The sequence below is a fragment of the Aptenodytes forsteri genome, unplaced genomic scaffold (genome assembly GCF_000699145.1).
Source record: "Aptenodytes forsteri isolate BGI_AS27 unplaced genomic scaffold, ASM69914v1 Scaffold180, whole genome shotgun sequence".
In the NCBI taxonomy this organism is placed as follows: Eukaryota; Metazoa; Chordata; class Aves; order Sphenisciformes; family Spheniscidae; genus Aptenodytes; species Aptenodytes forsteri.
The window spans coordinates 515037-539342 of NW_008795486.1; the positions used below are offsets into that span (position 1 = coordinate 515037).

The following is a 24306-nucleotide window of genomic DNA, read 5'->3' on the forward strand; positions in this document are numbered from 1 at the left end:
GAGCGAGCGGCTGTGTGGGGCTTAGTTGCCGGCTGGGGTTAAACCACAACAATAACATTAAGTTTTACCTAAACATTATGCTTCAATATAGTGCAACATTTCTCTGGGAACAGGCAACATCCATGAATATTAGAAAAAAGGTGAGATGTTGATAAAGGTCTCTCCAAGAGGTACAGTTTCCACTATAAAAATATTTTCAAAAGACAGTCAAGAAAAAGTATATGATCTGACAGGGAGAAAAGCAACAGGGATGCTATTTTTGTCTCCTGAAAGACTGGTTGTAATTACGACAGCTGAGAAAAAAGCAGATTCCTGGCTCATCTCTTTCCCCTCTGTAATATTTCCATCATTGTTTGACATTCTTTTTGATTCACTAAAAATCTGACAAGCCCTCAACCACTGTGGGTTTTAGGATTAGAAAAGGAAAGGTTATTCTTGTTCAGCCTGAAGCCTATGGTAGGGGGAATTACCAAGAGTTCAGTATGCTGCTTTAGCAGATATATAACGCTGCTCAGAGCTACTAACACGTTCTGCTCCTTTTGGCACAAAGGTGAGCACCAGAAAATACTTGGGGTATGATCTTGAGTTCAACATAGCATAAAACATACTTTTTAATTAAGTTTGTGCTCACATAGCTCCTGTAGCTTCCTCCAGCATAAATATCAGACATAAACCTTTGGGCTGCTCTGTTTTCCATTGATTATCCATAGACCAGTGGGCCCCATAGGCTGAGATAGCAAATGCTTAGGAAATTGTAACTGTGTTATCTTATCTTCATTTATCTTTTTTATGTTTGAAACTTTAAGGTAGCCAGTGTCCTGGAAACCCTGCCCTTTGCTGCAGTAGCATAGAGCAGCCGTAGGGAACCAGGGGGGTGGACTGGTTGGTTTGATACTCCAGCCACCTTCAGTAACAATTAGAAAAGCTGGTGAAGATCATTACTACAATTATATGAGTGAAGCTAGAGACTGGACTTGGTCAACACAAGTGAAGCACAATCTTTGCTTGGTGAAATGAAGCTGTTTATACTAGTATTTGTATTCTTTTCCTTATTACACAGGTGTTAGCATCTCTAACTGGTTTGATATCTTTAAAAATGTTAATAGGACCTAGGATTCTGATGATGTCTCCGAACCTGAGCAAATAAGTTTCTTTCGGTCAAAATAAACAGAAAATGAAAGAAAAGTAGCCCTATTGCGTTAAACCAGAGATCCAGTTAGCCCAGTAGCTTTTTCTGAAGTTGTCCAATAACAGATGTTTAAAAGAAAATGTAGAAGAAACATGATCCTTCCCCTTTTATAACCTCCCTGCTTCTTGAAATCAACAATTAGTATGACCTGAACTACATGACAAAAGTGTTAAAAGTTGTTATTGGATCCATTGCTTGCTAACTTATCTAATTCCTTTTTAACTTATATTTTTTTATACAACGTCCTGTAACAGTGAGCATCAGAATTTAATTATGCATTGCACGGAAAGGTACTATCCGTTGCCTGATTTAAACTTGAGACCAGAAGATTTCACTGGAGCTCCCTAATTGTAATTCACATTCCCTGTTTTTACATCCCTCCTGATTTTGTAGACTTTAATTTCACAAGCCATGGATTGGAGGAGTCCAATGAAACAAGTTAAAAGCGATATAAATATTCTAAATCACCTACATGACAAGTGTTAAAAGTTGTTATTGGATCCATTGCTTGCTAACTTATCTAATTCCTTTTTAACTTTTTTTTTATACACCGCCCTGTAACAGTGAGGAGAACCAGAGATCCAGTTAGCCCAGTAGCTTTTTCTGAAGTTGTCCAATAACAGATGTTTAAAAGAAAATGTAGAAGAAACATGATCCTTCCCCTTTTATAACCTCCCTGCTTCTTGAAATCAACAATTAGTATGACCTGAACTACATGACAAAAGTGTTAAAAGTTGTTATTGGATCCATTGCTTGCTAACTTATCTAATTCCTTTTTAACTTATATTTTTTTATACAACGTCCTGTAACAGTGAGCATCAGAATTTAATTATGCATTGCACGGAAAGGTACTATCCGTTGCCTGATTTAAACTTGAGACCAGAAGATTTCACTGGAGCTCCCTAATTGTAATTCACATTCCCTGTTTTTACATCCCTCCTGATTTTGTAGACTTTAATTTCACAAGCCATGGATTGGAGGAGTCCAATGAAACAAGTTAAAAGCGATATAAATATTCTAAATCACATTTTTAAAAAATGCTGGACTCATTTTCTAGATGAGGTAACGCACCCAAGTTTGGCTTGAAAAAGAGGAACTTTTGGGCCTTTGAAAAGATTATCCTTTAGCTATCCCTGCTAACAGGCTTGTCAACTGTATTGCTGAGTGTTCTTAAACACCTTTTAGTGAGACACAAGAAGCTCATCGGCTACAAATGTCACACCATCTGTAATACTTTCTTTGCATCTTGTCTCTGGGTTTGGGATTAAAAATGAGGCATAAATAGCTGAAAATGCATAAGACTTTCAAAACTTGTAGAATAGCTAGACAGTTCATATTGTAATATCACAGAGAGAAGTTATCTCAAAGAAGTTTTGGCACTATCTCGTAAAACATTTAAAACACTGTAGCTTAGTAGGTCTTAAACATTGCTTCTACAAGGGAAGAAAGGAATCGGGGCCAGCAAGATGCTTCAAGTAAAATCACAACAGGATATACATTTTACCTGTGCAAAAAACCCCAAGCGTTCTCTGTATTCAGTTAGATTTTGTTACAAAATGCTTCCATGCACATCTCCTGGCCAAATTTAGAAGTATCACATGAAATGTTATTCTCCCAATTTCATCTTTAGAGTAAATGAAGATAGTACCACTTGCCCACATGGTCATGAATGTATGAGCACAAAGGTGCAACAGACACACATAAGCCTGATTTTTATCTTGAATTTTAGCTTGATTTCCAAACAGAAGCGTTCTCCTGGGCTTAATGCAGCCCTGTTTATCTGGACTGAATTTCCTCCAGACAAAAAAGTAAAGCATGCACTGTTAGACAGCTTACACCACTTCTTTTTGAACACTGAAAGACTAAATGGTTTAACAAGTGGTTAAACATTGGAACCGGCTGCCCAGGGAAGTGGTTGAGTCCCCATCCCTGGAAGTATTTAAAAGACGTGTAGATGAGGCACTTAGGGACATGGTTTAGTGGGCATGGTGGTGTTGGGTTGACGGTTGGACTCGATGATCTTAGAGGTCTTTTCCAACCTTAATGATTCTATGATTCTGTGATTCTATGATTCTATGAAATGGAAATGCTGATCCATAAAATGCACATACATATTCGTGTACTCAAACACCTCATTTTACATGTTGATGCATAATTTAACAGTGAACACTTTTCCCCTTTATGCTCTTTCAAACACAAGCCCTGAAATTGTGGGGTTTTTTTTTTTTTAATAGACAAAAGCAAATTTTAGCAAATACTAACAATAGAAAGTGTGCTCCCAAAAGGGTACAACGGTCTTGGTCTGCAATTATGCAATTTCTTAAACACTGAAACAAAGATTGATGTGAGTGGCTGGAAGATTAATGTTACACTGATGACAAAAATGGAAAAACAATTCGGGGAATCAAGAGGTAATTAAATTCTTTTTTAATAGACAAAAGCAAATTTTAGCAAATACTAACAATAGAAAGTGTGCTCCCAAAAGGGTACAACGGTCTTGGTCTGCAATTATGCAATTTCTTAAACACTGAAACAAAGATTGATGTGAGTGGCTGGAAGATTAATGTTACACTGATGACAAAAATGGAAAAACAATTCGGGGAATCAAGAGGTAATTAAATTCTTGACAGACTCACTTGAATAAAGACCATTAGTTATATGAATGAATTATTCCCCTGAGGCTTTGATTATATACAGGAAATAGACATTTAACAAGTGATTTCGTTGGCGATATAAAGCTTATTATCTCCCAAAATAAATGACAACATTAATTTACAGGGTTGCAGAGAGTGGTCATTTCAAACTAAAAAATGGAGTTCTGACTCCTGAAGAAATGCAATGAGATGAATAAGGCCTTTCACAATGCAGTTTGTTATATATTTTATACCAAGTTATCTGCATGTGCAAATAATGTGCAGAGGCTGAACTCTGATTCCACGTACCTTATAAATCTGGAAAACTGGTTTCAGTCAGTGCAATTATTCTGCATTTGCATTGAACTCAGGAACTGTTCTGTAGAGCAGTAACAGGGAAGTATTTGCAAGTCTGAAATATTATCTTGCTGACATGTAGAGGCTTGGGACACACTGCACTAGGAACTACATGTTCATGGCAAGAAGAACTTCTTACCCTGCTAATCTGTTACAGTCCAAGTGAAAGGACAGAATAAACGGGGATAAAAGAAGTATTATTATTCCCATTACAGAGGGAAATGAAGCAAGAAGAGATTAAGAATGAGAATTTCAAACTAGGCAGAGGACCACAGGAACAGCAGGTCTGGAAGGGACCTGCTGAACCCCTTGGCTTTGTCCCTTGCTAGCACCTACCTACCTACGACTGTGTCCTCTCATCACCCTGTGTTTCCTGCAGCCAAACAGGACTTTTTACTGATGGTTTCTGAAGCTCTGTCTCTTGGTTTGCTCACAGAAGCCCTCAGTTGTAAATCCCATGTATGCCAAATAGACTGTTTTCAAAAATAAATCCCTGCAAATGTAATGTCAAGTATTTACTACTGCTACAAATGCAAGCTACACTTCAGCAGAAAAATATACCTCAACAGCCAGGACTGTGGGCATTTCTCATGCTATAACTCTTGCCAGCCGGACGGCTATGTACAGGATAGTAGACATCAGGCTAGTGAAAACTGTTGACTGTTGGGCACAGTAAAGCGATGCTGCAGAGCGGTAACAGCAGGAAGGCTGTTCTGTCCAGATAGCGCTGGTGGAAGGGAGCTTGCATGTGTTGTGTTGGCTGGCCCGTAGTGCCTGCTGTGAAACACACCTGTGTTCAATGTCTGTCACAACTGTCAAAGCAGAACATCCGAAACCTACATTTTGCATCTGTGACTCTAACTTTCAACTTTTTGTTTGAGATTTAACAGCTTTTGAAGCCAGGGTATTTACCTTTCTTGCCCTATTTCATTAAACAGTTATCCATCCGCATTGGTTTTTAACGTCTTTTCTTCTCTAGCCATCATTTAACTACAATTGCAGCTATCAAAGAGTACTCTTCATTTTCTTAGTATCTTCCAATTAGGATGCACTGTCAGTCAGTATTATTATAAAAAGAATATTTAATTATTTAGAAGATTATATCATGCTATACTCCTGTCTATATTTCACTATACTTCAGGTCTTGGTTGCAACAATCTAAATGTTCCTTATGTTGCTAAAGTTTTCTCTACTCTGAAACATATAAAACAATTACAAAATGCAATTTCAAAAGGTTTCACTATTTACGTACCCCTTTTGCATCAATTACACCAGGCTTTGCATTGAATTTCACCGTCTTCAAACGTGCACGCTCCTTTCTTTCAACTCTGGGGAAAAGAAAACACAAATAAAGAAACACAAGTTGATTATAGCAGCGTTTTGTACGATATGTTTGATATCTGATCTCCCAAGACAATTGGTGGCTTATTATGCATAAAGTGAGCATTTAAAGCAAATGTTATAAATTGGAAAGAGAGAGACATCAGCTCACTTCCTCAGCCAAGCAGCAGTTTTCTGGCAAACACAGGACTGGATTCAAGGAGCCTTGGTGGTCCTACACCAGCAGAACAGCACTCCCTCCCAATACACATGGGAGTGTGGTAAAAGCATGTTAAGGACAGATCTACCCTCTCCAATTTAAGCTGTCCAAAAATCAGGCAACATTTAAGAGTTCTTCTGTGGTCAGAGGAATGAAACAAGGACAGAGGGAGAATAAACTGTTCACCTCGGTGCTTTCAGATGTGCACTTTACAATGGAATAAATTTCTCTCTGTGCAGGCACCTTTTTATCTTCCTATAGAGGGAACTTTGATTCCCTAGCTTACATAAATGATGAACTTTTAGATCACCCAAATAAGGTAAAATGAATCCCACCATTTCTGAATCTATTTAAAAAAAAACCACCATGGTTTCAGAGTCATGAACTGCTTAAAAAATACCTTAAAATACTTCAAAATTAGCACAAAATGCCTTACAAAACAGCATGTGACACACAGCGGTGGTGAATGGTCTCTAAGCTCATGGCAAATGCGAAGTAAAAAGGATGAAGTTTCACCTGATGGGTTGAGAAGATGTAAGAAATTGCAGTTGTTGGAAAGGAGAGTCTTGCTCCTTTTCCCCACCACTGCCCCATTTCCCATTGCTCCCAGCAATGCCCCTCACGGCTGCCTTCTCCACAGCAGAAAACTAACCGAGTAATAAAAGTGAATAGGTTGTAATGGTTTTAAAGAGTTAATCAGCTGACAGAAATGATCCAGCAGCTTGTTTGGCTGGAGCAGACCAGAAGAGGAGAAGGGGAAGCTCCTTTTTCTTATGCTTCAGAGCAACCTTTGCCTTGAATCTCAAAGAAAAACAGAGAATTTCTTACTAACCTGACTTTGAGGAAGGTACCTAGATTTCCAGGGGCCAATGTGTTATTGGGTAATCCTTAACAAATGTGTTAGGTATTTTAAGTTTTCTCAAATTGCCTCAAATCCATAAGCCAACATGGACCACGCACATGCAGACGGTCTGCCCATAGCTTTGCAGAGCCCTTTGCACATGAACACTGTTTAAATCTTAGGTTCTGCAATACTGACTTTACAATACCACAGATTTTTAAGGGTCTTGCCCTCAGCTCAACTGAAGTAATTTTGAATATGCTATCACTGGAAAGTTTTTCTTGTTTTAAAAACCTTATTTACAAATGAATTTCAAATTTGTCTTCTGAAAGATGGGGGCATGCTATTTGTTACAATATTCAAGCGCAGAGAAACTTTCTCGAGGCTTTGATTACTTAAAACTACACAGTTTTGCCAAAAAGAGCATTGCTGAGGAGATGTACAAATGCTCAGGGGCAGAAGAGCTATTTTCAGCTACTCTAAAACGCTGTGAATTGGGTAGGTGGTCTTATTTAAACCATGCTCTCCACCAACATCTGCAAGCAGATAGAATGAAAAGGATTTGTTTTTCTGACTCATTTCAGTGAAGACCTCATTGCGAGTGGGTGAGTTCTGAAAACAAAGATGGGCAGGTTAACATTACCAAATAGTGTGGCCAAACAGGAGAGGACACAAACTATACATTTCAGGGGTTTTTCTTTGGGCTAGTTCTAGTCTGGCCTCATGAACTGGCCACCCATTAGCAGGTGGATGCTTTGGGTGAGCTCATCTTCAAGATCAGTTTAATGCAAATGAATCTAGTACACGTTCACCAAGACTGTCACACGAGATGAATCAAAGTGCTGAAAGGGAGGGCAAAAAGGACATTTGCTTTGAAAGCTCAGTCCTGATCTGAGCTGAAAAACCAGAGCACACAGCCCCTGTGAGCCCACCTCCTGGGACCCGAGAGCCCAAACTGCAGTGTGGTATGACCCAAAACTTGGCTTAGTCTGTACAGTTTTGGTATTCGTATATTTAAAGTTGAAATGTTCCAATGAAAAGCCTCACAAGTTATTTGGTCCTGATATCCATAGCTTCAATAAACACAGCTTGAGAGAGGAGTTGTTATATTGTATATGCAATGCCTTCAGAGTGAGAAAATACTGAGATCTAAAAAATTCTCTTTGGGAGAGATAATCAAAATCACTGGCAACAAGCTGATGTCTAACACATATCAAAATCACTGGCAACAAGCTGATGTCTGACAAATTAATTCTAAAGAAAACACAGACAGTTTTACTTTTTAATGCTTAATATGCGTAGTTACCAAAATAATATAGAAGAGGAATGTGTGGCATCTCGATCCATTCATATCTTAGAATCAAGACTGGAGAAACACAAGTTACAGTCCTCAGAATAGAGGGAAAAAGAGACACACAAGGCATTTATAAAGGACATCGCACTAGATAATTCAGTGTTTCTGTTCCTAAATATTATGGATCAATATCCTGAATTTCCATTATTCAATGAATGAGCATTATTTAAAAAACATGTTAGTAAAACTTTAAATCCATTAGCATACTGAAATATATGCAGTAAATATTTTACCTGTGGAAAACTATATACCCTTAGTATATTTGGAAAGTTCACCATTACTACAAGATTTACATATGCTGTATATTTAAACTTTTAACACAGTATGCTTAAATACTAATGCTAGAAAATAAAACAAAAAATATCTAAGGGGTGAGCTCTCCCCTAAACAAAATCAACCCCCAAGAAAACAGGTGCAGAGAGAGAATTCTAGAGAAAGGAGGAAGCTATTATTGTCCTTACTCACCTTGACTAATATGGTCATTACTGTAAAAGTGGCATTTACTACCTTTGCAAAATCATCTACAGAATCTATCATCTACTGGCCCAAGCAAAAAAATCAGATCATCTACCTATAATTGAAGCAGTAACTCTATTTGTCTAAGATTAGGAATTGCTCTAGGAAATCAAAGTTGAATCCTGCAAAGCTAGCTTATGAGAGCTCAACATTGTATTTTTATTAGACAATAAATAGCTGGGAAAAAAGTGAGGTTTATTATATCCTCCAAATTGGTCCAGATATGACCCTTTTCCTAACTTTCACAGTTTCCCACAAATGACATTAGAATACATTCCTGCAAATCTCTTGGTTTCTAAGTCTGGATAGTAAGAACACCTAGTTTCTGATAATTATTTTTTTTAAAATACAAACTCTAGTCTTTTGATAGAGTGATAATTAACACAACATGTTTCCTTCTGTCTGAGTGGGCTTATGTATTTCCTACTGAAACACAGTGAATGCTGGTTACTATAGTTACAGTTCAAATTTAGAATAAATGCCTTTCTCTGTAAGTGTGGAATATTCACATGGAAACAGCTCAAATACAGCTTTCAAATTAAATCTATGTTATTAAAAACACATGAACAGTCTTAAACCTAAACTAGCAGATGAAGTCCCTTGATAGTATCGGTAAGGAATGAAGACTTGAGGCTGTGTAATTGCCTAAATAAGATGGATGCCTTCTGAGAAAATAATTAGCTCAAATGAACACAGTATTCTACTTATTAATCTGTGTTAACATTAAAACCATTCCAGTCCTGTCTAACTTCCTAAAACATCTACTTTTAACTTCATTTCTTATTCACTGCATAAAGAAATTTGGAAATTAACCCTGAAGAGTGGATCTTATTTATGAAATTCATCATAATTGCATTAGCAGCCATGGAGGCATCGCTGCTTTCTACAGGCATAGCAGACAGATGAGGAGCTGCAGAAATATTCTGCATTGCTTTGAGAAGTATAGAAATAATGTCATTAAGTGCTATTAATCCTCCAGACAAACATACCAACGACGTTCGTACATGCTCAGCATGCCTGCTGAATATTACAAACATTTCATAATCTGGGGCTGTATTAAAGATAGCACAGTGTTGCCTCCCATTACAATTTTCCTGACACTTTCCACAATAAAACTGTCCGTGGTTACTTATAGTTTAGTTGAACTGTAAACTTCCAAGCTGAAATTTCATGTGTCTCAGGGTGATTACATTACTGTTGCTGCCCGAAGTGTCAATGAAATGGGTTAGCTGTCAGAGAAAGGCTAGGATAAAATGAATAGTTTTTCCTAGTTTAGAACATACTCTTAAAGCACTTCAGCTCAGGTGCTCTACTGCCTTCGTGATTGGGTCTGGGACTTGAAATGGGGCAGGGGGTTGCTCTGGTATCAGGAGTATACCTCTCTTTTTCCTGAAGGAATCAACCCAGTATCTGAATGTCTGAAAAGCTTTGGTTTTTACACGCTCTGGAGAACTCTCTTAGAATTTAGCTTGGTTCTCCGAAGTTTTAGTCTTTGTTGAGGTGGTCAGAGTGCAGGACTGCAGTGAACTAAGATGTTCCCATAATTTCTCATTCGAGCTAGCAGGACACTTTTGCCATAGACAGAGCTAAAAAGGGAACTAAAATGAGGGAGATAGAAAGTATGGAATATCAGTTCTTTTAGCATCATTGATCCAGCTCTTAGCAAATGCATTTTTAAAGGAACACTAATGCAAGCACTTTTAGCACTTTTTTTGAGTCTTCAGGTTTGTAATTGCTGTGTTTAAGGAAAAATAAACTTGACTCCCTTTTTTTCCCAAGAAAAAGGGAGTTTAGGCACAAAGGGTTTTTTTGCAGCAGCTGACATTGTGAATCCTAAATAGCATACGAGTGTAAATTCCTTACATTGCTTTAGCTGACAGCAAACCTATCATCCCTCGGACAAAATTTTGATCAATCAGCTGAGGAAATTGCTTTCAAAGGAAGAAATGTTTCACTTCAAACTGTATCCATTTTTCATTCACTACTGCTGCACAAAGCAGGATTATGGGGGTTTGTGCAAAAACTAAAGTGAAGGGGGAGGATTCCCATCTGCCAGATTTGCAGAGGCCCACATTTGCAACCCTGACTTGCCTGATATAAACATTGCTCCCATGCCCTTTTCTAATTTTATAACTTCTTGACAGAGCTATGCCTAAGGGATAGAGGAAAGCACAGATATGATTTCCAAAACTACCTGATGGCTCAAGTCCCGTTTTTAAAAGTGCCTCGGGGTCACCGCAACTCAATGAGATTTCAAGAAATGTTCAGACACCTACATCCAGCATTCAAATGTGACTTGGGAGCTGAAATGCTCTGAGTCCCACGTGGAGACAGCATCGCCTAGCACAACTGATGGGGATTTCACCTCCAGCTTTCCACACGCTCTCCAAGTGTAGCTCCCTGCAGAAATACTGCTGTGTACAGGGAAATGTTCTAAGACCATCTGAGATCTTGGACAGTTGGAGTATATCCTGTATACTCATTTTCTCTTGAAACCTTTCTTGGTAGTAGACACCTCACGACCCTTTTTAAAAAAATGGTCAGGATTCATTCTCCTCTTCCCATGCATAGCTAAAAGAGTGGAGAGGTACATTGAAAATACACCTCAGCCTTCAATGTTTCCTCACTAGCAAGTTCAAGACCTCAGTTCTTTGGGATGCTGTTCTCTTCTGACTCCTCTTCTGAGGAACTTACTACCGGGATGCAGCACCCACGGCACTGCAATGTCTATGTCCCTTTGCATTTCTGGGCACACGTTGTTATTGAAAATGGGCCTCTGGGATTTTTCAGAATGAGACTTTCAGTTCGTCGTGTGCACTGCAAACAAGAAGAAATGAAGCATAACTCAACCAGACATGAACTGTGATCCTCCATTGTTGGGGGTTAATGGACCATTGGGAATTTTGTCAGTGCCTTTCTAAAAGCACTAATCAGTCTTTACAGCAGAGATGTAAAATATCAGGTGAGACGTGCTTTAATCTTCAATAACAGTGATCATCACAGATGTAGAATATAGATGCAAATTACAAACTAGTGTCAAGAATGAAAAAAAAATGGTTACGGTAGCCTAATTTGCACAGATTTGGCACTGAGGTGCTCTGCAGAATGAGTTATTTCCAAATACAGCATGAGAACTGTAGTAAGGAGAGTTATCAAATAGAAGAATGCAACGTAAACTGGATACTTGAAAGACCTTGCTATATTTTACATCTCTGTTAACATGTTTCTTCTTGTCTTGCTTTGCCACCTCCAGGTCATCTGCATTATATTTGTTTTGCCTGCCCATCAAGTGAAAGATAAGTGAAAATATGTATTACTATTTGTAGTCCAAATATGTGGACTCAGTCCATAGTTTTTTATTGCTTCCATCCTCTGCACTGCTTAGCCTTGTTTATGTGAGGTCTGAGCTTACCAATAGATTCCCATTCTCAAAATTATTTTTGAGCATTCCTGAAGCAGTATTTTTGCAACACAACATGTATTTTTCAGTAGGAGAGAACATGCTCTCGTTCAGCTCTCCACCTTCAGTGACTTGCTTGTAGAAAACAGCTCAGCACCTGGTCAATATTTTATGAAAAGTGTAGGCCTAATGCCATTAGGAAATGAATTCTCATAAAATTGTAGAACAATCTTACTCTGTTTAAAAGCTAAGGTTAGTTTTTCTTCAGAAAAAAAAGTTACCCATCATTGCAAAAGAACTGGAAGAGGTTTATTCATACATGTACACATCAATTTTATTCTGTATTTATTTTTTCCAATTAGATTAGCAGTATAGTCAGGTAACTTATTTTAGACAAAGCTTACATGATTATGCCATGTTAAAAAGTTTTATCATCTAACGATTAAAATTTTAAGGGATGTTTAGAAAGGTAGAAAATTTATAGGAAACCATTAAAAATAAAACTCACTTGAGTCGATAAACATGCCCTTCTGCCAAGCTGAGCAGAATAACAAATTTAAGTTGTTTTTTTGCCCACAGGGACTTCTGTGCTGGGAAAACCTCTTGTTCCTTGTCTTTAAATGTTTGTGAAACATTGGTTTTTCATGTACTTTTCCCCCCATTTTGCTCTGCAAGGAGAGCATGGCTACATGTATTTGTGGGGAGAATGTTGTCTATTTGAGGACACAAATATCAGGCTGGTACCATCATACACCTTCAGCTGGTAATAACAGAGATACAAGTTGCATAACATTTTGCAGTCAGATGTCCTTAAACTACCCGAAAATGGATATCTTAGAGTGATGTCCAGTCTGAGAGCAGTTTTGTGGCTGCACATCTTAAAGACAACAGAAAGATTAGTGTAAATATTTTAGTGTTTTAGGACCAAATCCTCGTTGGCTACAGTGGGAGCAGCAGTAAAAGTGGTGCGAATTTACACTTGGCCATTCTGGGGCAATCTGTGTGAAATCGCAGACTAAATTACTTTCCGACCTACAGACCCAAGTCAAGCAGATATACACACGTCATAGCAAATACTGAAGCTTGACATTCATGAAGTGGGAGGTTGCTGTGGTGTGGGGCTTGCAATGTAGGAGCTTTTCTGTGTGCAGAGACTCAGCAAAGAAAAAGTGAAAAGAACTGGAGTTGTAAAATCAATGCTACAGCAAATGAAAATCTCTTTACTACTGAATTAGAGCATCTGTCTAGGAATTTGATACACCTTAACTTATGCACATTGGTTTCACGCTTTTTGTAGTTTCGTTTTAACTAATGTGAATGTTTCCATGGGAAGGGAACCTTAGACACAGGCTGCTCAGCTTGCTATTGCCCTTTACGGGAAGCTGAATTTGTTTTGTTTATCCGGACAATAGGAAGGACAATGAGGCAAATAAAAATTCTTGTGATCAAAAGCCAAGCATATGTAGAAATTCTAATCTAAATCTATACATCTAGACATCTAAATGTAACAAAGACCTAGTGTAAATCTAATTCTGTTGGTCATTCTAGTATAAAATAGTAATTTTTGATGATAGGGGAGCAATTCACATGCGTAAACATAGCGCACAGATAATACCACAGGCTGCCTGAGACATTGGCACAGGACTGGTAATGTCCCCTCACCTTGAAGACCCTGCCCAGCATAATAACTGTGCCCTGCTCTCACTTTAGACATAGCTTGGATAATTCTTTTTGGTGGGTGTGCAACCAAGAGAAATTTGGCCTGCAATATTCATTCATTAATATTATATAATAACAACTATTTGGTAACTGTTAAACCACAGCTGAAGTGGTTTGCAGCCTCTTATGCCAAAGTCCTACTGTTCCCAACATCAATATGATACAATATCACAACACCTTTATAGCATCATATTTTGTTTCTACCCAACTGGCTACTCAGTCCCACGGTCGAGAAAACAGCTGTAATCAGACAATAAATAGATACTGGCAAATGGACAAAATGTTGTTTTCAGATGTAGAAAGGGTTGCAATGATATATGTTAGCACTGCAGGATACTGAGCATTTAGTTTTCGTTAATCCCCACTGAGGTCACTGGCTCACTGGTTCATGAGATTTGGTCCTTGCACAGATCAGTGGAGAAACGCAGGGCCACCCTCATTTCTTTGTGCTGCCTCTCTCAGTAATCCTCCTCTAGCTGCAGTGCTACCCTCCAAAACTCCCTGTTAAAGCCTGACTTTACAATTTAACAATCAACAAGGCAACAAGTCCACACATTGGCAGCAGCACCGAAATCTAATGACAAATAGCTTTCAAACTCTACTGAATCACTACAAGGTAAAGTCTGGTAATGTATCCAACATCCTGGAGAGAATAATGAGTGGCAGCTCCCCTATAACTATAAATTATGATTTCTTCTGGTATATCACATATATCGTAGAGGAGAAAAAGAGTATGAAGTCTTGATTTATCATTCAAAATTTCTCTTATCAGCTCATGCTAAAATGTCACTGTGTGAAGGGCTCTCCTGTAAAAAGATGTAAAAAAAAATGCAAAACCAAGTACTTGGAAAGCAATTACCGTTACACAGCACCTTAAAGGAGTAATATAATGTACTTGTTATGGCTTTGTGTGTATATATACATATATTTGTATACATATATATACACACACCAAAATAAAATTGAAGTGGTTGCTGGCTTTCAGAGCTATTCCATAATGATTTCACTTATGAAAAATGCAGGAAACGTATATTAGCTGTTGCTGGACAGGAGATAAAGCAGTAAAGCAGATAGCTAAGAGACTCACCCTGGCACTAATAATCTCTGGATCTGTATAGCCTCTCCCTGACCCAAGGTGCAAAAATATATATAGAAATAGTCCCATATAAACTATAAGAGATATAGCGTCCTGGATGAAGATTTCCATGCTGTAGCTGCCTACATTTGGTCAAATGTATCCCAGGACTACTCTGTTTTAGATCAAGCCTCTCATAGTCAATAATCCACACCTGCAGAGGAAATTCAACTCTGAATTAGTACGTTCGGGCAAGTATGATGAACTGTATTCTCTGTAGCTCAGCCCTGTATGCACTGATTGCTCATCCTCCCCTTGGGTGGTGTAAATGACCATAGAAGATGCTGGCAAGAGCACATCAGTCTCACTGGCTCTGAGGGATCATACAGAACCCACAGAAAGGAAATAATACTCACTTTTTAGTGCATTGGAAAAAATAACCTTGTACAACTGAAACCTTTTATGAAATAATAGCGACCTCCCCCCCCCCCAGCTCAGGTGTATTGCATCATTACATTAATGCAGATAGAAAATCAGATGCCATTGATTTTTCCAGACCTCTCAGATTCACTAGTGAAAAATCAGGATGACAAGTGGAGAGCACGGTAACCACACCTGCATCTTTTCAAATTCAAGACTCTTATTTTTAGACTCTAACCAACCTATTTTTATCTTGCCTCTTTTTTTCTTTTTTTTTTTCTTTTTTTTCTGTTTTCTCCCAATGTTTCCTAAGCCACATCTTCTACTAGGCAGTATCATATGTCTGACCTTGACTAGAGAGCCTCTATCTTTTGTCCTTGAAAACATCACTGTGCAGGTAACCCAATAAGCTTTAGGCACTTACATCCTCTCCACCTTACAGAAGATACAACTCCACATCTTAATCAGGTGCTTTGCTTTGCCCCCTTTTGTCCTGTAGTTGTTAGTATGTATGACAGCTTTTTGTAGCTTTTCATAGTACGCACCACACTGCGCGTGAGCTTTGTGCACATACTTCCCTCAGACAGAACTGAATAGACTTTCCTCTTTTCCCATGTGTGATCCAATCACGTCACTACAACAGTATTTACTGTAGCAATTAATAGTAGGCAAGTATTCCTTTTTCAATATCTAGAGACTCTCCCAATGTTTCCTAAGCCACATCTTCTACTAGGCAGTATCATATGTCTGACCTTGACTAGAGAGCCTCTATCTTTTGTCCTTGAAAACATCACTGTGCAGGTAACCCAATAAGCTTTAGGCACTTACATCCTCTCCACCTTACAGAAGATACAACTTCACATCTTAATCAGGTGCTTTGCTTTGCCCTTTTGTCCCCTGTAGTTGTTTGTATGTATGACAGCTTTTTGTAGCTTTTCATAGTACGCACCACACTGCGAGTGAGCTTTGTGCACATACTTCCCTCAGACAGAACTGAATAGACTTTCCTCTTTTCCCATGTGTGATCCAATCACGTCACTACAACAGTATTTACTGTAGCAATTAATAGTAGGCAAGTATTCCTTTTTCAATATCTAGAGACTAAATCTGTTTAATGAGCACATTTTTCCCATCTTAAAAAGTATAATGTAGTTTTTCTTTCTATCTATCATACAGCTCCAAAATTGTTTTTCTCTGAAAATCCTGGTGTGGTTGCTATTCAAACATGGTCATGATTAGAGAAAATAAGGTCCCTGCAGGGCTCGTGTCAACAAGGTATTTGATGGCCTTTCAGTTTACTTTTACGTGATTTAGAACAAGGAGTACCATGAGCTCTATTAGCACCTGGGCCAACTCTCTTGAAACAGCAGCAGGTGCTCTATAGAGCATCAAACGTCCCATTTCCCCACTATAAAAAATGGGCATGATCATTTTTATATTAATGCTAAAGCTGAAATAGCTAGGAATAGAAAGTTTATATGCAGTATGGGAGCATTGCTGCAAGAGAGAAATGTAATGTGGTTTGACAGATTTAATTTTCCTCCCACCCTTTCAGTTCTTGACCTTTCTATAGCAACTATCAACAGAGGCAGAAAATAGTACTGATTTGTGTGGTAGTTCTGATACTATCAGAGACTTGTGGCCAATTTTACAAAAGTACCTAGACAGAGTAAACAATACAAACAATGAGAGAGATTCAGATGTCTGTTCTCTCTCTGTCAGTCAGCATGGATCCATCACAGCTAAACAAAGACTCAGATTTGCTTGGAGAGTGGATGAAAGTTCCTTCATTTACATTATATGAAAAATTTACTGTGATATTGATTATCCATCAGTTTCCAGGCAGGCAGAGATTAAATTAACAGATTTTGAAGCCAAAGAGGACCATTATATAATTTAGTGTAATTTTTTACATCACACAGGCTGAAAAGTTTAATTCTATTACTCTCTCAAAAGAAAGACATACAGTCTTGATTTGAAAATGTCAAGACATTCATTACATCCCTCAGCAGTTTGATGCAATGGCTAATCACCCTGACATTAAAACATGTGCTCTACTTCAAATTCAGACCTAATTCCCAGACTTGGTTTCTGGTTATTCCTTTTTCTGCTGAAGCTCTTTAGTAGATGGTGCTCTCTCCCCCTTCCCCCTTTCTTTGTGAAGTTACTAATCCACTGTAATTGAGTCACCTTTTGAGTTTCTTTTCAGTGCAGTTAAACAGCCTGAGCTCTTTAAATGTCCCAGCAAAAATCATATCTTCCAACTCTTGAAATAATAACTGTGGGATTTTCCTCTACTTCCCCCATTTTTTCAGCAGATTGATGCACCCTGTCTTTGGAATAAAATGGAATATTTTAACACCATGGCCAAGGAGGTAGGAAGGAGGAAGCAGCACTCACCTCCTCTTGCTGGGTATAACTCCCATCTCCTCACTGTCTCCCTCCAGAGTGACCCTCCTCGCCTGCCACCATTCATCGTCCGAGGCGTTGATGACGTGAAGGATGTCTCCATACTTGAAACTGAGTCCTTGGCTTGGGAGACCACTGTCTTTGCTCTTGTCATAGTCAAACATGGCTCTGTGAAAGAAAATAAAGGTATGAAGACAGGTGATTATATCAGTCTTGGGAACATTTACTTCTGAACAATTTGTCATATTTTATGTTACAGCTAACCCTTGCTCCTTTCCAAAGGGAAAGGTCTTGCTCAGAGGAAAACTTTCCACTGTGAAGTTAATCTTTACAGAATCCTTTTTTTTTTAAGAGAAACTGAACAGTAAAGTATGGTATTTACTGTTTCACTTAATAAAGGACAATCACCATATCAGAGTATCTAGTAAACAAACCTGGTAGCCAGAAGCCCCTCTTGTCACCTTAGCAACAGCAATTTGTGGCTGTTGAGCTTGTCCTTTTCTCACACTTCCCTGTGCTCAGACAGGGAGGTGTCTGGCAGACAGGGGTGCATTGGGAGGACTAAATACAAGGGACCAAAACCATGCTCAGGGCAATGCATTTCTTTAGGTGCATGGATCCACCTATCTTGGCATCTAGTTCAGACCAGAAGTGAGCTTTCAAAGGGAATCTTTTGGTTATTCTCACTCACAGGCCTTTGGTTCATGTCCTGGAGCTCTGTTAGGTTGCACAGATTGGATTCCTGAAATCTGAAACTAAACTGAAAGATGCCCCGACCAGAGTAGCGCTAGTCTGACATACGCCCCTCCAAATGCACTCAGGGTGCACACAGCACCACTGCTTTCGCTGTCCACGTCCAGTCCCCCTGTGCTGCAGCACCTGCTCAAGGAGCCCTAGCTATTTCCTTTGATGTTGAAGACGTTTTCCACCAGTTTGAAGTAGACCTCTACCTTGGGTATGCCTGTACAAAAAAGTCCCACGTATAGGACATGTATATTAATATAGGACATATATATAAGTCTCGGGACTCCATAAGCACAAACTGAGAGCTAGCTTTAAGCTACCTGGCTATCAAACTGTGGCTGGGCATAGTTCAGCCTGAACTTACTGCCTAAGTATTCAACCCAGATTCTGGGAAAGAACTTCAGCCTGCCCTGAGCTCTGTATTACCAAGCTACAGTAATACCAATTCTCAGCCTCGTCCAGTCCTATGCCTGGCACCTACACCAGCAGTCTTCAGGGTAGACATACTTCAGTTTCTAAGGGGAAGACCCTGCACATGAATCCCAGCAAGGCTGTACATGAGTGCAGGTTGCCCATTGGAGTTACCTAGCTAAAAATCCAGATCTTGGTTTCTTACAGGAAAAAATACATGGGAATATTTTTCCCGTGTAAAATATTGTTTAAAGATCATGCCTGTCAAGAACTTATGTTTATTTCCTATAGGGAAAATAATATGATTATAATCCTGACTACAGAAATGTTAGATCAGTAAAATCCCCAGAGGTGTATAGTAATTCCTACCCTTTTATTGTCAGAAATAAAGCTGTGGCAATCTCTTCACTGGTAAACACTTCTGTGAGAAGGATTTGATATAATTAATTGTTGTGCATTGTAGTGTAATTGCAGAGAATGATTATAGCAGCTTTATGGGTAGATTTAAAACACTCAAGGCTACCTCTCATAATGAGGAGAACTTAAAAAAAAAAGTTATCAGAGTTGTAACTATGCAACCAAAATAATTTAAAAGCTCTCATGAGCACTCATTCTGCATGAAAGGTCCGGTTCACGATGACAAAAAAAGGTATTTGGACTATGTCTTCTCTTAAAGAGTTTACAGTCATGTACTAACTTCTTCAGAAAACCCCAGATAATTCCCTTCTCTGAGGATGAAGACAATAAATAATCCTGCTGAATTTTATATAATCTATGAGCTTAGATATGCTTGTGCCTTTCTTGGTAAATGTTCTTGGACTACATGTAACCTTTGAAAAATTTTAATGGCTTAGTAGTGGAAATCCTTTAAGAACTTGGCTATATCTTAGTAAAAATTTACATTCATAAAGGATTCTTATCAGTAGCAGGTCATCTGCTGCCTTCTCAAATAAGGCTTTCTGTGAGGACATATGGTGAAGCAGCATACAAATCCAGAAGCAAGCTAAGTATCATCAGTCACCTCTTCTTAACCAGTTAATGACACCTGATCTCTGGAGAAATGGCAGTGCACACACAAACAGGCATACAACATATCGTGCTGTTGGTATTGCCCTTATCAGCGTGCAGTGGTCTGAGTTTTATCACTGTATTGAACATTCATTGTCTTAAAAATTCACCGAATAATTGTGTACCTTGCCATGGAAGCCCATCAACATCTCAAACCCCTGAGCACACAGTTGGCAACCATGCTGAATACTGGGCAGATATGATACAATCCTGAATCCACGCATAATTAAATTACTCAAAACAAATGACAGTATCTTCTGTTGCAGAGAATACACAAGACTGTCACATCCCAGATGTAAAACACACACCAAACTGGAAATGCTCCATATTTGGCAAGTTCTAAGATGAAGGGTGTGTTTCAAAAGCGAAGTAGTAGAAAGAAAGTAGGGCAGTGTTCTCTGTCCTTGAACAGACATTTGCACCTCGGAGCCCACGTATTAACTTAAAATCAGTGACTGCCATCGTGCTTGCTGATGTTAACGATGAATGCAGATGGCAATGTTTGCCACTGACTTTCTTTGATTGGAGTAATCATGTGCAATGCTAATTAAAATGAGATTATAGATCTCAGACAAGAGAATTTTTGAGCACGCTTTTCATTGAGTGAAAGATTTTGTGGCTGCATGCTCTACAGATGTTGATTACTCCATTAGTAAATGAAAATGATATGAGAGCTGACTTCAGTGCTCTTTCCTAAACATTTCAAATTAAGAGCCAGGTTTAAGTTGATAGCGTAACCGTATTTAAGCTTACAACTTTGATAACATTGCTGGCTTTGTAAAACATACTTTCGCAAGTTGGCAGTTGGCCCAGCTATAAAACAAATGGAAATCTTCACTCTATGTGGCATTGTATGCATGTAGATGTTAACATGACTACCTTGGGCAATAGAGAGACCTAGGCACACTCATCCTCACCTCCTCCTTTCAGCTCTCAGGCTGTAAGTACAATTTGGATCTCTACATGTCCAATTGCAAGCTCAAGTTTTACTTATGTAAGAGGCTGACATGTCATTTCTAATTTTCTACCTGCTGCACAGCACCCACTCCTGTTTGTGCTCAGTCTTGCAGATGTATATAAAAATAACACATCTGCATCTGTTGAGTGTCAACCAAAGTGATACAAAATGAATGTGGCCAGACCTCTCATTTGGTACAGGAACTGGGCAGGGCAGACAGAAAAAGATGAACTTTTTTGCTTTGCTCTTTCATGGTTTTGGACACTGACAGCACAGTTTTACAAGATACCACACTACATCCTGCAAGCACTGAAACTTTCATCAGAGTGTCAAGTTCAGCTCTCAGCAAAGTCTATTTGATCTTTGCAAGCTTCTTTACCCAGACAACATACTAAGATATGTTAGATACCTTAGATAGGTTCTGCCATGCCATGGGGAGTATCAGAGGAAAGGCTAAAATGTAGTAGGATCTTTGCAGAATATTATGTGTTGAGGAGAGGACATAAGCAACCCAGTCTAGCAAGAGACCCACCCTCGTACAGAGCACCCATCACCCCTCTCTGAGAGATGAGCACTATATTTTCCTTTCAGTTACAGAAGGACAAGCACCATCAGGACCTGACTGCCATGACCCCCCCAGACAAGTACTGTTCCAAAATTAGATGTCTAAAAGAAACAGCAAAGAAGTGTTATTCAAACCAGCCAGAGGATTTAATCCGTGAAGACATGTCACAGCGCCTCTCTCTCTGACGAGTTAGAGGTATCTCCACACAATACAAGCACACATAGTGCAGATACTGGAGAGCCTGCTCAGCAGAGCTAAAGAGCTTGCTGAACTTGCTAACATGACTATATGTTTTCATATGGCTGAGTCTGCTTATTCATGGGTTGCTCAGGCAGTTCTTCAAGGCACTGAGCTGTAACTCATTTTTAGTGTCTTTTACTGCAATCTTAAAGAATAATAATCTCAATAACCTTACAGTTTTCTAATGGTGCTTATCTGACAGGCTTGGATACTAACAGCTTCTCCTTTTTTTTCTTCACAACTGATAAAATCGCATCTTAAAGAGCAGTTGTTCTTCTTTCAGGTGTTTTATATCCTCAGTTAGCTGCTTGCATTCACTGTCCAGCCCTTTTTGGAGCATATAGGACAGAACGAAGAGCTCTACAAGGCTTTCTCTATGGCAGTAAGGGCTCTTTTTCCAGTCAGCTGATTAAGTCTACTTTTGAACTGGGATAGTCAATTTTTAATAACAAAGGAAATCAGTTTAAATTATTTAACTTTCATTTTAGAGCTGTCACCAATGTCACGATCACATCAGCATCAGAAAAATTCCTGTTCAGTATCTTCTAGGCAGCGCATTTCACAAACAGGACCCTGGGTTACGCAGGATAGATAACACATTTTGAGGTTACAGATATAGTAACCCCAGTGATTACTGTGAGATGTGGAGAAAACACTGAAATAGGGAACAGAGCTTGCTACAAACTAACTAAACAGATGCGGTGAAATCATGATTTGGCCATCTTAGTTCCCTTATTAGAAAAATAGCAATAGGAGCGGTCATGATTATCAAAGGCCTAAAGTAAATGCACCAAATTTCCATTAACACCTTTAAATTTTTTTCCTCAATTCCCAGTTTTTGCATGAGTTTGGGAAAAATGTTTAATATCTGTACAACATTTTGAAAGTGAAAAGTGCTATTGAAGTGCTAAGTATTGCTGCTATCTTCTTGGTGAAACCCTCCTGCTAGTAGAAAATTAAGAAACACTGTTCTGAGAAGTGAAGCAGAAGGTGCAAACATTTAGAACAAGCTGGATATCACAAATATTTAAGATTATGTGAGTCTTCTTTCCTTGATATTATTCCAGACTTCAGAAGTGATCATTACACATAGGCTAATCCCAGCAGTAATTTGGACAGAACCTAACAGGTTTTATTTTTGTGCTGGGGTGCTTCTTAATCATTTTTAGGAACCCACATCAGCGTAAAACATGAGACAAGCATTTCACAACAGCATCAAAATTCATTGCTCAAAAATTGTTTGAAATGAAAATACTGCCAGCACCAAGCTGTAATATACTGCCAAACATGCAGTGAGGTGTCCACATGGCAGTGAAGACCACTGAAATGGGGGCATTGTTTCCCTCCACTTAGTGTAAATACTTCAGCATTTGAGGTATGTCCAAAAGCTAAGTTGCATTGCACAGTAAATTTCTATTTCTAATGAATCCTATTCTTGCAGCTAGAGTAATAAATGTTTGACATAGGAGAAAATATATTAGCTTTAAGGAAATAGCAAAACAATTCATTGTGCAATCCCATATATTGCAGCCTACCGGCACCTGCCATGCCTGTCTTGTTACCAGCATTTTAAGAATGAAAAACAGGATACAGAAAGACTAAGTGATCGTGCTAAGCCTGTGGCAGAAAAGGGAACTTAACAGAGAAACCTAGCTTCCTCAGCTAATGCTGTAAACACCATTTGTAAGTTGGTAGTATTCATGATCTTCCTGGCAAGGCAAGGGATATTAATGCATTTACAGCACAGCAACGTATTTTGCTGAATGCTCCTGTATGTTCAGTGCAAAACCCCAAAACCTTCAACTCCCATATCACTGCACTGTGGCCAGTAATCTCAGTTTGACACAGTTCAGGTACTGCGTGGCAGCTTTATTTGCATCTTTGAAATTACTTTCTTCTGGCACAGATGGAAGTTTGCACATAAATTTACAGACTGCTCTTTGCCATTTACTTGATTATGAAACGACAACAACCTTTAGCAAGAGAGATCTTCAGCTTCTGTAAACAGTCCTAACTCTTCTGCAATCTGCCAGCATATCTGCATTTACACCACTTAAGGATACTCCTCTTTTCTCTGAAAATTTCCTTAGCAGAGATTCTCAGACATCAGGCTTTATAGCATCATCATAAGGGAGAGATACTTTATTCTCCTTCTTCTCCACATCTATGCTACTCCCCACCCTTTTTTTTTTTACAGATAGGGAAATCCAGTACACAGAGGTTTAATAATTTGCCTGAGTTTAGACAGTAATTCAGCATCAGAGTCAGAATCAGACCCCAAGTTTCATAGCTGTCTTTTCTGCACTCTCAGTAATAGATATATTTCCACCCACTTGCAGGCTGAGCTTGAAGAAAACAGAAAAAAATGAAAGAAACCCGAGTGTAATTCATTGCTATAGCTACAACAGAGAGCACAGCAGCGCTGTGATAGAAGCAGCCATTGCAATACAATTAAGATGCTATTAAAAGGGTTAAATTTTCACATAGTGGCATGCCAATAAACACTTTCACCTTCTCCTCCCAGCTTCGTTTCCATCTAGAGAAGCTGAACAGGTAAATCCTATGTGTAGAGCGTAGAAAAAAAGCTGCTCTCGCCTTGTGAGGTGTGGGAAGCTCTGAGGTGCTGCTTGCTGTGACTGGAGGCTGCCAGAATAGCCCCTGTGCTATGATCCAGTCGTACATTGTCACCTCCTCTGAAAAAGTGGGAGGGGACTGTTTTATTAGCTTTTATTAGGAATATATTACAACAATGTGGTTTCAACAAAAACCATCTGAATGTTTGACTTGTTACCTATAACTCAAAGATACTGTGATTCCTGCTTCTTCTCTTCTCTTCTCTTCTCTTCTCTTCTCTTCTCTTCTCTTCT

General features: G+C 38.9%; 1 protein-coding gene across 4 annotated transcripts in view; it reads right to left on the bottom strand.

Moving 5' to 3' along the window:
* Positions 1 to 24306, bottom strand: part of DLG2 (discs large MAGUK scaffold protein 2) — a 1087547-nt gene that overhangs the window by 40419 nt on the left and 1022822 nt on the right. For all 4 annotated transcript variants that reach the window (XM_019472611.1, XM_019472613.1, XM_019472612.1 and 1 more), the window contains 2 exons: positions 17445 to 17621; positions 5432 to 5507 (listed from right to left, as the gene is read on the bottom strand). In XM_019472611.1, the coding sequence (XP_019328156.1) occupies positions 5432 to 5507; positions 17445 to 17621 (253 nt within the window). The remainder of the gene's footprint in view (positions 1 to 5431; positions 5508 to 17444; positions 17622 to 24306) is intronic.